The following is a 17,230-nucleotide window of genomic DNA, read 5'->3' as shown; positions in this document are numbered from 1 at the left end:
CAGACACGTACATACACACTCCTCACGATTTAAATGCTCCAACAAAGTAACATAATGGACATAATGCTGTAATGAGAGTGTGTGGCAGCGTACAAAAGACGCAATCAAGAGATTACAGGCCTATTTATTTACTCCAAGGATCATTTGGAGTAGGCCTATTTAACCATTTCATAGATGATTTTGTATTTCCATGCAATAGAGAGAAGAGACACAAGGCTGCACTACAAGCCTAGACGAGGACCACAAAACTAATGTGTCTATAAAAGGCATCAGATCACAGTTTATTTTCATTGACCAAATATGAGTGGTAAAGCTGAAAATCTCCCTCGGGCTCAATGTGCTGTTAAGAGATCAATGAAAATACTTTCTGCCCTTTCTGCTATGTTTGACCATGGCTGCGGTACAGGCTTATCACATGTCTATCCGGAGCACTATCTAATGGACGGAGCGAGGCGGCCCGATTGATCAGGGGCTGTTTTACTACTCATTCCATCCGCACTCCCATTTCACTCACACTATAGTTTAATATGTGCCCAATCAAAGCAGACCCAAAACAATTCTGTATTCTTGTTTTTTTTTTTTATGTCTCTTAATTATAATATTATATGTCAATAACTATTTTTTAAACTATTGTTCTTTACACTTTTACTTTACTATTATTCTTTGATTTTGTTTATGTAAAGGACATTGAATTACCCCTGTGTATGAAATGCACTATATAAAATAAACTTGCCATGCCTATGAAGAATTATTACATAACCATACACACCTATGTTACGGAATTGACATTTTTTTGTGAAATCTAACACAACTTGTAAGATCTGTATTCTTGTAATGGTTAAATGGTATGGATGAGAGAACACAGAGCCCTGAATGCCCTCTTTCTGGAATGCCAGACACCATTGCTGATCCTTTTGGAGGTGTCATGGGCCTAATTCAACAAAACACTGATATAGAAAGGTGCCTGCTTGATGTTGACTGTTAGTGATGCTTTTTGCCCACAAAGGCTGCTTTGTTGACAATTTTGTTTTTGATGGTAAACAGGCCCTGGCCGTTCACTTTCAGGTCCTCTGATGGTCCAATGCCATGACCCGAGGGTTTTTTTGAGCGGGCCCTCTATTACCCTCACCCAGCCAGCCCTACCATGCAGTGCCCATTAAAGGCTCCAAATCAACAAAGATCAAATCTATGCAGGAATGGGAGCTCAGCTCATGGTGGGGTGGGTTTGGGTGCATCCTAGAATCTACCGCAACATAATGAGTGCAGAAATATGGCCGCCGCCTGAGAGGGCAGCTCTCCTCTCTCTCTTCTCCGGTCCGCTCTCAGACATCAACATAATCAGGTGAAGCGGCCGCATGGATGGCTCATCAGTCAAAGACGCAGCTCTGCACGAACCCACTCAGTGCCTCAAACACATCGAACAAAACAATCCTGCTTTGTTAATATAGAGCATGTTCAGTCATAGGACAAAATGGCACACACTGGACCTCAGCTTTGGTGGAGAGGTGCTGTGAGTGAAAAGGACCATGTTATGGAACATGGAGGACATTTTAGACTGACATTTTAAGTTCTTCTTTATAATTGTAGGAGGGTTCAAGCTCTTTGTTAATAATCTTCAAGAAAGGGTGGAGTTTAGTGGAGACAGTGTTCCTGAAAACACAAATAAATTGTGTGAGATTCTGAAAGTGTCATACTGCAAGAGAGTATTCAGCAAAAATGTTTTCAAGAGCATTTCAAGAGAAGCTGATGAACACTCCACTGCCCAGAAGCGGGATGCAGGAAGGGGGAGATGATGTTCTAAGCAAATAATGCAATAATGCAAATAGAACATCACCACCACCACTAACAAACCAACGACCTCAACTATAATGAGCTGTTGTCGGGTTATACTGAAGTCTAAGTAAGTGTCATATGGTGACGGCTGCTCCTTCATCATCATCAGGTGAAATCCGATCTTTTAATTACAGCACAGAGATCTGATTTAATAACAGGGACTTAGAGTGGGTTTACATCATGTTCATCAAGTATACCCAGCATGTAACCTGATGATGAGAGAGAGAAGGATCCTGTGGGAATATGGGTCTTTCCCCTGTTTCAGCACATTTGACTCTGAGAGACACACACAAATGTGTCAGCAAAACATGTTTACCACCACTAGCTTATTAGCAATTAACATAACAACAAAATCTAGCCTAGCGCAGTGGAAAATTGCCATTCTTCACTCCTCTCTGACCCAATCAGTTCTCAGTCACAATCAGTTGACAGCCTGGGTTCCTCAAAGATAGATAAAAAGAGGAAGACACATGAGTTTCAGCACAATTGTCAGCAGTGAGAGAGAAACATAGATTAGCTTTAGCCTCTCACTAGCCGTGATGATCAAAGCTACTATCCGAACAACAAAACCATCGGACAAAGTGGGGGAAAAACAGTCTCAGCTTCACCCTAAATTCATATTTCGAAGCTTGCCATCTTCAAAAAGGATGAGTCACTCACCACCGAGACACAAACCGAGTTTCATAGCTGCTTCATTTGAGCAGGTACAGCAGATGACATGTATGCGACGATGTGAAATAACACCTTGCCAGAGACAAACTGTGGAAGCCCTCTATTAGGTGGGAAAACACTCAGGTGATAAATCACGTCGACAGCTGTCTGAGTCCTGCCTACAGTATGTAGCTCTGCGAGCTGACGCAATACATCACAATTATATCAGGCTTAAACGGATTTAAGTGGAATAGTATGAAGACACTGGTTAGAAGGACACACACAGCTGTTTTTCGGTGACCTTCTGTAGGTGAACATCTGAAGCAGAGATCAGACAATGGCTGTTACGAGAGACAGTGGTCGGGTATGTGTGCGTATGTGTGTTTGTGTGTGTAAGAGGTGACTTGGGCTGTGGTACTGGGTCAGTGCGGTCCTTCAGAGCGAAGCAGGAGCAGCAGCCTCATCACATCAGAGATCAGACAATGGCTGTTACGAGAGACAGTGGTCGGGATGGATGTTGTTATGATGATGACTCCATTTTGTTGAGACGACAAACTGATTGGAAATGAGAGGTGGCTGAAAGGATGTTGAGTAAATCAAAGCTTTTGAGCTCTGACTGACTTTGAGAAAACAAGGAAATAACAGGAAATAACCTGAGGAGGACCTAAACGTTGTTTATTAAATTAATTTTGCAAGAGAAACAGTGTGCGAGAGTTTCCGAGTTTCATGAGCTTTGACTGACACCATTTCAACTCATACAGGTTTGGAATTATTTACAAGCCTGATTTTGAGAATATAGTTATATCAGGTGAAAGAACAAAAACATACAATTACAGCTTATGACCTGTACAGTATGTACGGCCCTTTTCTTCCTAATTTTGCATTTTGTTGTGAGTGTTCAGGTGATAATGTCAACATGTCTTCCAAATGTCTGCCGTCTCCAGTCACTATAGAAAACTACCGGTATATAGTTTTCAAAATATAAACCAGGAATGTCTTCTACCAGCTCTTCACTGATGTTTTTCAAAATGAACAAGTCTCAAAATAGCACTGAATGGTCGTGGGTTCTTTATATTGTGCGATATTTGTCAGGGGGAAAAAATCCCTTGGAAGAGCCTTCAGTACAGCCTATATCTTCCCAGAGATGAAAGCAACATGGATCCCAACGAATGGAAGAGAAGTAAAAAGCAACGCAGTGAGATAATTACTGGGAATACGAGCCATTGTGCTCCCGCACAATAACCTGTCAGTTACTCCTCTGCCAGCCAATGCCAGTATGCAGGATACACACACACACACACACACACACACACACACACACACACTCACACACACACATGCTGCGCATGTATACACACAAACACACACCACAACAAAAGCTTGTTCACACTGCATCTTCAAAGAGCAGTGCACAAGGCATTAACTCATCGTGCATTGGTTGCCAAGTGATGGTGGTGGTGGGGTCCATAGACAGCCTTCAGCATTATTGTTATGGTATGGCCACTCCAGCAGCTTTTGCCACATCACTGTGAGCTACAGGCCTGCGAGAACTAGTGACAGTGGTATTTCATAGACACTGCCTTTGTACTCTACAGCAACAACATTTGCTTTGTTTTCTCCTATCTCTCTCTCTGCTTTCATTTGTCTGTCAGTTTCCCTTTCTCTCTCTCTGTCTCTCTCTCACACACACACACACACACACACACACAAATACATGCATGCGCGCACACACACAGAGACACACACACCATACCAACTAAAGAAACACATCCATGCACAAAACACACACACACACACACACACACACACACAGACACACACACATAATGCTTTTGCCTTGAGGATGAGGCAGGTTATTAAAGACTCTATACTATATGATTTACTACCAGACCAGTAGCAGCATAGCAAAGCCCACCAGTATGGACCTGACCCTGACCACCCAGGGCTGGCTGAGGGGTGCGCTGATTAAATCAGAGCTGAGCTCCAGGGGCTCTACACACACACACACACACACACACACACACACACACACACACACACACACACACACACACACACACACACACACGGCTCTCATGCAGTATAGAAATCGCACGCATGCCTCACAGGCTGGTCTTACTCATACTTATACAGACGGACATCAACATCAACAACCTATTTAAACAAAACACTGCATTTTCACACAAACAGATACACACACACACAAACACCATAAAAAGCAGTCTTATCCTAATTAATGTTTTGTAATTTAGTCATTTATGTCCTCCAGACCAAAGCATATGTAAAAATAATCGACATCTCATATCCTGAATGTTTATATTTTTTCCCTTTGTCCCCTCCACCTCTGTCTCTCCTTCTCACTGTCTTTCTTCAGACAGACCAGGCACAGGGAGACAGACCCAGACCCAGACAGTGCAACAGTTCTGACTCTGCTCTGGCCCTCATCTGGCCCAGATTCATTTCAGACGTTTTAGCAATCGGAGGAGAGAGGCATGTCTGGACGCACAGACATGGCGACAAGAGTGGTAGCCGCTCGCCACCCTCTCTGTCTCTCATACACGCATGCATACACAAACACAAACACACACACACAAACACACACACACACACACACACACACACACACACACACACACACACACACACACACACACAAGCGTCATCAACCACACACTCACACAAACACATAAGCAATCATCATTAACCACACACACTCACACAAACACATACACAATCACACGCAAACCAAACAATCCTCCTCAACCTGTTATTTTCTCTAGCACACCTGCGATCTAGATCAATCTGTTCATCAATTATACTGGACACAAAGGACAAAAAACAAACACACACACCCAGGACAGGCACTGGCAGACACAAACACACAGATGGGGCTTTTAAATGACTGCACTGTTTTGATAAATAACACTATATTACACACTCAATTTTACTGCAACAAAGGGGGACACTTGCCCTTTAAAAAGAAAGCTCGCGTTCATATTTTTGGCACATACTACGATGGCAGAGGGGGAAAAAAAAAACAGCGTCCCCGAGGCAATGGAATGCGAAGTGGAGCACTGGCTCTCATTAAACATGCTAAGCATGCTGTGGCGCTACACCACGCTACGCTACGCTAGGCTTTCTGTCTCAATGACCCCGATTAGCTGACGGGAGCCTGCTGTCTGTGTGACCGGAGCCGAGCGGGCGACCATGCCGGCTCAAGACCGGCACAGTTTCCTCCAGAGAGGCTATAAAAGCATGTGTCTGGAGTCACAGTGGTATGAGGAGGGAGAGCAAAAGCACGGCTCTATGTGGACAACTGATGGGCAGATAGCGGAGGAGAAAGAAAGACAAGAGTGAGTGAGAGGGAGAGAAGAGGGGGAGAACAGAGAAGGAACAGCAAGAGGAGAGGGATGTGATGAGGCTGCTGCTCCTGCTTCGCTCTGAAGGACCGCACTGACCCAGTACCACAGCCCGAGTCACCTCTTACACACACAAACACACATACGCATACACACATCTGAGTTAGCCCTATTGAAAATCTTTTTTCGGCACTACAAAAATTCCTTCGCTCCATTCAGTTTCGCTGTTTCTACACAACGCACCCACGCGGTCCCTCACTACTCATCCCATGTCCACTCTAACCACACACCACTGCCCCTTTCCTGACCTCAGCACATCCCCCTCTGTCCCCCTCCGTCCTCGCCTCCCTACACACTGACGGCTCTGCACTACCAGCACCATAACCCTCTGTCCTTCATCAGCTGTTAGCATGGTCCCTATCTCGCTCCGTGGGTGCCCTGGGTCCCCTCTCTGCTCAGCTCCGTGTAGCGGAGACAGTTGGCGAGGCGATGAATCAGACTGGCAAATGACAACCTTTGCATGCATCCCCTCGCCTCTGCCCCCTACACACTCGCTGTGCCATCTGCAGCCTGGCACGCTGGCACGCAGCGCAGGGCTGCCCTGTCTGACAGCCGGCTCTCTCTCAAAGCAGGCGGGCAAAGGCTGCCGCCACCATCGCTGCCACCGCAGATGGCATCACCTACCCTCTGTTGCCATTGCGAAAGGGTTGGCATTGCCCCCCAGGCATCCGCCCGTCCCGTTGAAGGCTTTGGGGGTCGGGGGCACGGGGAGCAGCACGCCCTCGTCCTTATCCACAATCGCGCCCTCCAGCAGGCCCTCTATGGGCGACAGTGGGCCCCTCGCCAGGTCCCGAAGTGGCGGGAAGGGCACCAGGGGCAGCTTGGTGTCCAGCTCCTGCCGCAGGTCGTTGCGGCCCGTGCCGGACGGCCCGAGCGTCGGTGGAGGAGTGGGTGGCTGGTCGTCGGTCACGGTGAGCGAGCGCCTCATGGAGGCTGGGTTGGCGCGGCGCAGACCGCCTGCACCTGGGGAGGGCAGTTCGTTGAGGTCTGCCCCACCGGGGTACTTGTCGGGCAGCTGGAGGCTGGCGGGCACGGCGAGGTGCGAGCACTCGGACATGGCACGCCGCATGGCCTTCCTCTGCTGCTCTGCGCGGCCCATGAAGCACGGCTTCAGGTCCTCATCTTCTTCCTCTTCCTCATCCTCCGACGACCCTTCCGCGCCCTGGCGAACCGCCGCCGCCACCGCTGCGTCCCCCCCCTCCATGTAGTTGTCGTTGACGACGCCAATGACACAGTAGTTGGGCGAACCCTGCTGTCCGACGGGGGATCTGGGGCTCTGGTCCGCGAGCGGTCTGGAGAACATCGGGTTCCATTCCGTGGGATTGGCCGGACTCAGAGGACTCGGCAACGACGACACAAAGTCACCGTGGCGATGGATTGGCGAGCCACTCGCCGCGGGCAGGACCACTCCGTTATTCCCAACGCCTGCAAGGGATCGTGGGAAGTTTCCCGGCGAGGCGGCCGAGGGCGACGACGACAACGGGCTGTCCGGACTCTCACCGGTGCTTCCCAGGAACGACCCGCTCCCGGGGATCGTCCCTCGTCCACCTGGCACCTTCAGGTCGGCCACCATACTGCCCCCTGGAGGTGAGTCAAAGAAGCACAGCTTGTCCTCGTCAGTCAGCCCGCTGGTGTGGGGGACCCCAGCAAGGCTCTTGGGGGTCCCCAGGTCCTGGTGCTGCCAGTCCCAGGTCTGTGGAGCTGGAGATCCTGACATGGGGGGCACCTTGCAGAGCTCACTGTACTCTGAGAAAGGAGAGCCTGGAGGCTGGTTGGAGAGGGAAGACATGCCTGCCCTCCGCGGTCGCCCTCTGGCTTAGGGATGCTGAGCACTTCCTGCCTCAAACACACTCTTGTCTTCTCTTCTCTTTTCTTCTCTTCTCTTCTCTCTTCTCCTGTTCCTGTGTGTGGCCTTTGTCTGGTCCTCTTTTGTTAAGACACACGTGCGTGTGTGAGTGTGTGTGTTATGTCTCCTGTTTGGGGCAAATTGTGTGAGAGCAGATCCGAGTGTGTGTGTGTAGCCGCCTCCTCTCGCTGTCTGAGCCACTACACGCCACGAGCAAGATGCTATGAGACCAGGGAGAAGCACTGTGACTGTCTCTCTCTCCCTTTCTTTCTCCTCTCCCTTTATCACTCACACACTACCACATGCACGCTCTGTTGCTCTCACTCACTCTCTCTTTCTCTCTCTCTCAGCCTTTTCCATACCTCCAGTCATGTGACTGTCAGCGTGGATGCTCATTTGCTGTCACCGAGTCACAGAAAGACCTCCCTCCGCTCTGTTTTTCTCTCATAATGCTCCACTCCACCCTTCTCTTTCTTTCCCTCCCTTCTCCACCATTCTCTCTATTCTTTCTCTTCTCCAACACACACACTCTCTCTCTTTCTTTCTCTCTCATTCCCAGCAATCCTCCTCCCGAGTACAACAGCTCCTTGTGTTATGGTGGCAGTGGTCATGGTGGTGCATGGCAGGCATGCTCACAAGGTGCTGACCCTAGAAGCCTTTCTACCTTTTTATCTGGGGAGCAGTGATGATAACGACAACAACGATGATGATGATTATGATGACAGCATAATGTAAAGAGTGCTTCAAGCGACCATGTTTACATCCAGATATTCATCCCACATATAGTATTTTCAGTTTATTTTTCATTCCTTTTTATCTATTTCTTTTGTCTGCCTCCTTTCATTTGTGTGTGTGTGTGTGTGTGTGTGTGTGTGTGTGTGTGTGTGTGGAGAGCAGTGGCGGCTGGCTGGCTTATTTCTGGGAGGTGTGTGTGGCTGCCCACTCACTCCTGCCTCCGTCTCCGTCCACTCAGACGTCTGCTTCGGTCTCTTCCTCCCACACGCACGGCTGCAGGTACCCACAACCCCCCTCTCCTCTCTCTCCCGCTCTCTGTTCTTCTCTCTCCCTTTCTCACCTCTCTCTCCCTCTCTTTCTTTCTTTCTTCCTCCCTCTGTTTCTTTATTTCTCCATCACTCTGCCTGTCTCTCTTTCCCCTCTCTCCCCCTCTCAACTCTCTCAGACAGGCTGTAGAGTTTTTCGCTGGCATCAGGCAGTGGTAGCGCGGTGCCAGTCTGTGAAGCAGGGCGGCTTTGTTAATTGTGTTAATGCTTTTGTTGTACAGACTGAGCTCACCCTCGGCTTCAGAGGCAAGCTGTTTGTGTGTGTGTGTGTGTGTTCTCGTTTGTGTGTGTGTGTGTGTGTGTGAGTGTGTGTATGTGTGTGTATGTGCGTGCGTGCGTGCGTGCGTGTGCGTGTGTAAGAGTGAGTGTGTTTCTTGGTGATAGAAAGAGAGTGTATGACAGACATGAAGACTACACTGTGGCATCTGTGTGTGTGTGTGTGTGTATGTGTTTCTTTGTGTACAAATGTGATTGTATCAATATTCAGGAAACCAATGAACAGGATGCCGAAACTACAACACCACCAACAACAACAACACAAACACAAACAAAAAACAAACCACAACAACAACACTACCAACAACATCAACATCAACACACACCAGTGCAGAAGGCAGAGAGAGAGAGAGAGTCGGGCGTGGGCTGAGGACAGATCTGGAGCGATGCCCTCCACCCTCTGCCCCCGTACAGCTGTCACCTCTGATCCCATCATGCAGTGGAGACGCCACGCAGCACTTCACTGCACCCTATAGAATGATGGTAGACAGAGCGCAACACCATATAGGACGATGGTGGTATGAAGGACCGAGGAGCTTACACCCAACCCAGCAGCCTCGCACAGATACAGTCTGTGCGCCACATGCATTAATAAACATGGCCAATCAACACAGCTGGGTCTAAATTACCTTCTTAAGGAGCATACATGAAAGGCATGTTAAAATGAGGTCTGTTATTACAGTCTGAAGAGGTGGTTTTGTTATTTATTTAATGTTAGGGTGGATGATATCCAAGAGAAATTATATTAATGTGTTTATTAGACAGCAAAGTGTCTTCCATCATTCTAACAGTCTACTGGGATCAGATTTGTAAACAGCCGACAAAATCCATGCCAAGAAGATGCCCTGCTCTGATTTAACATCTTCTGTACTTCTGTACTGCAAAATGTAATTTGCTTGCTGTTTATTTACCAGTACAGTTTCAATTCAGTTCACATGACCTCTATGTTTGGTGGGGAAATATCTGTCACTTGCCAAATATAATTTCGCCTCCCATTCAAATGATGAAAGAAAGGGGATTAGCATGGAAATGTGTATGAGCCAATTGGAGACATGCTAGTCTATCAGCAGAAGCGTATGAGATGACATGAGAGGGACAGCAGCACAAATGCAAGGCTTCATTCACGGCTCATTCCCCTAAGGGCCGACATCAATCAGCTCCTACAGCCTCAGTGACAGAGCATGACGGGCCGGACTAAAACCGCTCATCAACCTCTGCAATTAGCGCTCACATCACTGTTCCATCATAGATGGCGCTGAGCGGAGAGGATAAGCCAATCTGCCCAGAACTGCTAAACAGCGACAGGGCTGCAGGCCAGAGAGTGGTTGATTCTGTGTACTAGTCAGGGACCTCGTCTAGTCACAGGTACAGTATGATTCTGATCTGATTCAAAGCATAGTCCTACACAGGTCCAATGCAGAGCCTAGTCCTACATAGACACGCTCCAAAGCCTAGTCAAGCACAGAAATGCTCCGAAACAGTTTGACATTTTGCATGTGAACCAAAACAGAACCGGTTCCCTTTTTGGTGGAAAAGGGGGGAATCAGAGAAAGACACCAAAACCATCAGACTCACAGCTCAAACTTGTCTGCCTGTCGTTAGGCCACTGCACTCTGATGCAACATCTTTGTGTTCTATCAGTCTTGTGTTCTATGAGACGAGCTGTGACTTTTTACACAAGCACCGACCACTAGACATTCTGGTTCTGCAGACTCTGAGGAACCAGCAGTCAGCATCCCGCTCCGTCCCGACTGTCTCTCCTCAGCACCAGACAGGCTACACAGGTGCCGTCTGGCCTGTTTGTCACCATCACGACTGTAACCCGGGTTACATAAGGAAACGGCCATGTCAGTGTGCACAGAGACAAGCCTGCCCCAGTGACTGGTGTCTAGCTCATGCCTAAGAAATGCGGATGTCATCAGCCATACAGCGCGCTGGTAATGAGTGGGTCTTACGTAAGCCCTGATTTAGGCGACCGAGCTGCTTAGGGTATGTAGCACCCGCACAATAGAGGGAGCGAAGCTCATTTGAACCAAACAAAAGAGTCTGTGTCAAACGAGCAGTGGACTCGCACGACACAACGCAGCATTGCACAGCACAGCACAGCACAGCACACAGAAGTTGTTTCTTGTTAAAAGGAAACACACTTCCGAAACACATCCAACGACCCAGTGCCTAGTTTTCATGAAGGGTTATCACACAGACGTCATCGCACAAAACGTCAGTACAAGACATACAAAAATCCCCACAAATTTCAATGTGAAAGCCAGTTAATCATTAAATCTATTTCCTTCATAACCAATGGTGTGATAAATGTTACAGTAGAGTGCTAAATAATTAGCACTATTAGTACTATTTCCGGGGAATGCAAGCTACATGCTGCAGGCTCCCTGGATGTTCTCCCACTTATACTGCAGTGCTGCCAACACGCTGTCGTCCGTCAGGGGCAGAAGGGGGCAACGGAGTGGCACTGCCACATCAGTGGCGAGTCCCCAAAGCCATGCCACCCTAGGCCCAGGGAACAGGGACACGGAGTGGCCGTCCCTGTCCGAGTCAATGACCTCATCCCCGAATGCCCCAGACACCCCCCAAACACAGGCCGTTACATAACGGTGCCCGTCAGAGCGACTCTCGTCTGCCATTCCACTCCACTCACTCAGGACAGACGCCGCCCCCAGAGCAGCCTACACTGGAGCGGAGGAGGGCCGCATCCACACCAGATCAGGGCCAGATCAGAGCCAGACATGTGCCAGAGAATAGGCAGCAGCTACCACTTCTAGACTTGATTAGAACATTTTATGTTAGGTCAGCTCTCAGCGTGTGCAGTCACTGAGTGATATTTGAACGTTTTTAAAGGCAGTTTGTGTACCAATTCTTACACATGTTTCATTCAATTACAGTGGATTCAAAAATAGCTCTCTCTTTCATTACCATACATCAGAGATTACTCAGCTACACAGTAACTTGAGTAAGATGAACTAGTTTAGAGCTGAAAAATCTACCAGTCTAGATCTAGTCAAGCAGCAAGCTGCTTCTTCATACTGGCTACCATAATATGGCATCCATCTGTTATGCTATAGGATACATAAATAGCTTCATGTAGAAGCCATACAAATCCCACCAGGGGGTCTGAAGTGTTCACAATAGCATATCATGAGGCAATTTCAGACTGCCAATTAAATGGTAAATTGTTAAGATGGACCGTCATAATTAATTTGAGATTTGCTATTATAAACTACAGGGATTTAAAGAGCTCCATTGGAAGGAAGTCATTCCTCATAGGAGCAGGAGGCTCTAGACAACAAAGCCGGCAGCATCGATCAGCGAGGAGGCGAGAGCACAGGTGGCAAGAAGGAATTGCTCCTTCACCGAGAAATTATACATCGAGGGGTGGGAGACGAGAACGAGTACAACTGCCTTTTGTGTTTCTATTTTTTGCTTAGTCGATCCCCCTCCCCCAACTCTCAGCAAATCCCCCCCTCCCCCCTGCCAACCCCCATCGTGCCCCTTACCCACCCCCCACCTAGCTCTCATTGTTTCCCAGTGGGCTGCTCTTCTGCACATCTCCGAAGCAACAGCCTACTGTCACTATGGCAACTAAATTGGTGCCACGAGGAAGAACAAGCCTGCTGCAAAAATGGCTCCGTGGACTCGTAGGGGAAATGGCATCTGGAGAGAGGGAGGGGAGGAGGAATCTGAAAGAAGAAGCATAAACAAGACTGGAGTCTTGGATAATTAAGGACCTGACGCCATCCTTGGGTCTTAGTGGTGTATGCTGTCTACACAGCCCCATTCTCTCTCTATACAGCTTTAATGAGATAGCTTTAGAGCCGTCATTAAGGATGCGCTAGATCATTGAGGGAGAGACAGGTTTGTAGGTGATTAATCTAATTACCAGCATGATCTGCGGCACCGCTGCTGAGCTCATGAAGCCGAAGCCAAAGCCAAAGCCAAGTAAAGATGTACGACGCCGAAAAACAAGCCATCAGAAATTGAACGCAGATACACGCTCTGCTCTCGACTGAATCTCCAGATTTTTACATTTGTTTCCCGTTAACTGCCATGTTTTGAAACAATGATGTTACTGCAGATTTTTTTTTTTTTTTTTAATTGAGCTTTGTTAAAGACATCGATTCTCTCGTTTCATGTAAATCTAGATTCGATCCAAGAATGTAGGAAATGAAAACAACTTGTGCCTGTCTCAGAGCGCAGGCTGCACGCTCACAACGGGGGGCATCTTAAAATAGCCTCCCATAAGAACGGGGCGGAGTGAGTTTAGGCTGTGGCATCCTAATGGTGAAGGGCATGAAGCAATTAACAACCAAATGTCATCAAAATGTTAGCTTCACATAAACCACCAAGTAAACAGGCATAGCAATAGGCATTTGGCATAGCAATTGTACTCTTTCACAGGAAAGTGGCCATACAAAGCATGTATCTGGTCCTGATATGGCACAGATATGGCTCTGATATGGCACGGATATGGCACAGATCTAGAGGCATCTGTGATTGGCTCAGCATGTCATAATGGGCAGAAGGGAAGTACATTTGGTTGGACAGGCTATGTGAGGGGGTGGGAGGGTCTGTTGCAAACAAACACACACACACACACGCACACACACACACACACATTGAATGATTATATTTATGTAATTACACTTCCCTTTGCCAAGAGTGCTTTTAACACATTAAAATCGTTCTCTTTTTCCACTTTCTCTCGCTCTCTCTAACACACACACCCACATCCACACACACAAATGAACACACACAGAGACTGCATCAGCTCATATACATTAAGTACAATCAGACCTGTAATCAACCTAAATCACTTGCCCTCTGTGTTATTGTCCACCTGTATGTGGTCAAATCGATTACAGCAGAGCCACGGTAGTGGCTATAGCACACGGTGACTCACCTCCCAATCACAGTCAGCTTCCACCAGGAACAACAGCTCTTGTATCGCATCACTTCCACATTACTATTCAATGGAGCTGGTGTGTGTGTGTGTGTGTGTGTGTGTGTCTGGTTTGCCACCAGCATCTATAGATAAGTGATTTTTATGTCCCTACAGACCTGGATGTGCTCTTAATAATGAATAAGGTCTGATGCTCCATTAGATGACTATACATTTGAAGACAGGCTGAACACAAAATGATCCAATACTGAGGAATGGTATAGTCTCCTGTGGTCTACAGGATTTAGAAAGTTGGTGGGTTAATTGTGTGTGTGTGTGTGTGTGTGTGTGTGTGTGTGTGTGTGTGTGTGTGTGTGTGTGTGTGTACCATGACTATATCTGTAATCTCCACAGAGACAGAAGTAAATCATTAATTCATTCTAGGAAAAGCACGCCTGATATGTTCTGCATCAAGGAATGGCTGCCAGCGAAGGCAGGGAAACATAGGAATTCTGCCTTTCACACAGCCGTAATAATCCTGAGGGGCAATTTTACAGTCATACACACACACACTCTGGTTTGAGTTCTGCCAAGGATTTCTTGCCGCAACCTCCCCTTAATCTCATCATACTGAAACAGAATTATTCCACCTGTCTCAATCCAGTCTGTGTCAATCCAGGGTGGGGGTTTATTCTGTCAATCCAAGCAACCACAAGAATAACAAACAGGTATGCTTTTTTTTCCCTCTTGAACCTGGCCTAATTTGATTTTTGACAACAGGTGTGCATGCTCATATGACCTGAAACTCTGGTCTAACTGTTTGTTAACTGCTTTTTAAATATGTAGATGTGTATGTGTGTGTGTGTGTGTGTGTGTGTGTGTGTGTGTGTGCATGTGTGTGTGTGTTTGATGCAGCGTGATGAGTTTCATTCAGTCCCAACACTTGAAGCTTCTGAACACAAGCCTGTTTTGAAGTTTTAAAAGAATGAGTGGATCTGAAGACCCACACTGGGAGGGGGCACACAGATGGTTATGTCGGTGTATTGGTGGCAAATGGAGGCCTGGTAGAGTGTGAACGATGGTGCTGTTTCTTTGAAGAAAACCTAAATGAGGACACACTCGGTCAGGTTGTGTTAGTTTGTCCACAGTGTGGTTGATGGAGGAGAAGGTCACTTTTAATAAGCCGTCTGTTAAAATGAAACTTAAAAAGCAGTTTCTACTGTGACTGCTAAGACTGCTAACTGTGACTGAGAAAAACACTTGCTGCCATACATGCTATATTTCTATATAGCTATACATAAGTTCCATCTCTTTGAGACAAATATGCCATTGCCGACAGCCTCTTTTTCACAGCATCCATTTCAGTCACTATGGCAACATTAACTGCTCTTTAGTCACCATGGCAACTAGCCAGGCCCTACCCCCAAACTCCCCACCCCTTCCAGCCCCAGGCTTGTACCTTCCAGGGTCCTCCACTGGAGAGACAAAGCCATGGCTCTGACCTCTATGCTTGTTTCCACAACCACTACAACTATTGACCTTTGACCAATCCATTACCACCATTCACCATCAGTCTATTTAATGCCTATTCAGACCTTGGTTTCTTGTAATTCGTTTTCGTGCGGGCAAAATACTGAATCAGCAGGAGAATGAACACAAAGCTCCTATGGCTATAGCCAAGCAAACTAAACTAAACAAACTGGTCTAGTATTCCCATAGCTAATGACTTTGTCCCCCTCCGCTCATAGTATTAGTTTATATATATTTTATACCTTCTTCAGAAACATGATATATACCATTCTGATCACAGACAGGATGAATGGATGGATTAATTCTTTTTTATAGAGATAGTGTCTGTGTCTGAGTGAGGATGTGCGCATTCATTTATGTTTGTATGTGTGTGTGTGTGTGTGTGTGTGTGTGTGTGTGTATGTAATATAAATAGATTTGCTGAGTGTGACTTCACACCTGAGAGCCTGTCCCTGCTACGAATGGCCATAGACATTTTAACCAATCACGGATGAGCAACCTGCGAACAGCCTCTGGGCCCTGCATTTTGTCCTTAATTAACCCCAACCACGGGAGAGGAGATAACGCAGCATAGTCCCAATGCACACACGCACACGCACACGCACACGCACACGCACACACACACATGCATACATAATCCATGCAACATTGTGGTTAATGTTGCTTGGGAAGCTGAGCTAATAGCAGGGCAACAATTATAACCATTTTACGCATTTATTTTTTCTCCTTGAGACGCAGGTTAAATGGGTTGTGTGTGTGGATTAGTCATTAGGAGAGGGGAGAGAGAGGGAGGAGAGTGAGAGGGGGGGTATGTGAGAGAGAGAGAGAGAGAGAGAGAGAGAGAGAGGAGAGTGAGAGAGGGGAGAGGATGGAGCAGCTGCACTCTATTGGACACCCTTTAAATGAGCAATTAGCTCTGGAGCAGCCAGCCCTGCCAAAGGAGCATCATCTCCATCAGAAACAGCACTAAAAAGGGGTTCATAACACACACACACACACAAACCTATTCTCTCCTCAGATGCCCCCAAACAGACACACCCTCCTCTCCTTTCACATACCCTGTCCCCCACCCCACCCCCAACACACACACACACACACACACACACACACACACACACAGACAATGTCCTTCCCTCATTGCTGTTATGTAAAAATAATGACAGGGCTTTTGGCAGTACACAAAGACACTGCTTACTTCTCTGAAAATACGCACACACACGCACACACACACACACACACACACACACAATCATACAAACAAGCAAAGAACACACAGTGGGAACCGACACTCTACGGGCATACAGTACACAGTACACACAGTACACATACTTTACACCTGATGACACAAATGCAGACACACACCCACACACACACTTTGTTTCTACATTGACCTTAAAAGCCCCCTACCACCCCTAGACACATGATTGCCCCCTCCCAGGTTGTGTGATGTCACCCCAAGACAAATTATTACCCCCTCCCAGGCTGTGCGACCCCCACCTCCCCAAATCGCCTCCCTGCAGTAGCAGCCTGGGCACAGGAAACCCACGCGGGCACACCCCACGCCCGTCAGAACACATTTAACTGTGGGTACACGCCATGAGCTTGCTCTTTCTCCACTGGTGCCATTCACCCCCAGCTCTGAAACGCACCATGGCCCACGTAAAAATAGCCAGGCGGTGTGTCTGCAGTTCTATTTACAAGCACCGTGACTCAGCACACA

General features: G+C 47.4%; 1 protein-coding gene across 8 annotated transcripts in view; it reads right to left on the bottom strand.

The window, feature by feature from the left end:
- LOC125309986 (microtubule-associated protein 4) overlaps positions 1-17,230 on the bottom strand; it is a 106,834-nt gene that overhangs the window by 26,265 nt on the left and 63,339 nt on the right. For 4 of the 8 annotated variants that reach the window (XM_048267128.1, XM_048267130.1, XM_048267131.1 and 1 more), the window contains exon 1: positions 6,528-7,955. The exons of the other annotated variants lie outside the window; for them this stretch is intronic. In XM_048267128.1, coding sequence (XP_048123085.1) covers positions 6,528-7,692 — 1,165 coding nt within the window. In that variant the 5' untranslated portion in view covers positions 7,693-7,955. Of the gene's footprint in view, positions 1-6,527; positions 7,956-17,230 lie in introns of those variants that run through there. 8 annotated transcript variants of the gene reach the window in all.

The sequence above is a fragment of the Alosa alosa genome, chromosome 16 (assembly GCF_017589495.1).
Source record: "Alosa alosa isolate M-15738 ecotype Scorff River chromosome 16, AALO_Geno_1.1, whole genome shotgun sequence".
Classification (NCBI taxonomy): Eukaryota; Metazoa; Chordata; class Actinopteri; order Clupeiformes; family Clupeidae; genus Alosa; species Alosa alosa.
This window is presented reverse-complemented; position numbering and strand designations above follow the sequence as displayed.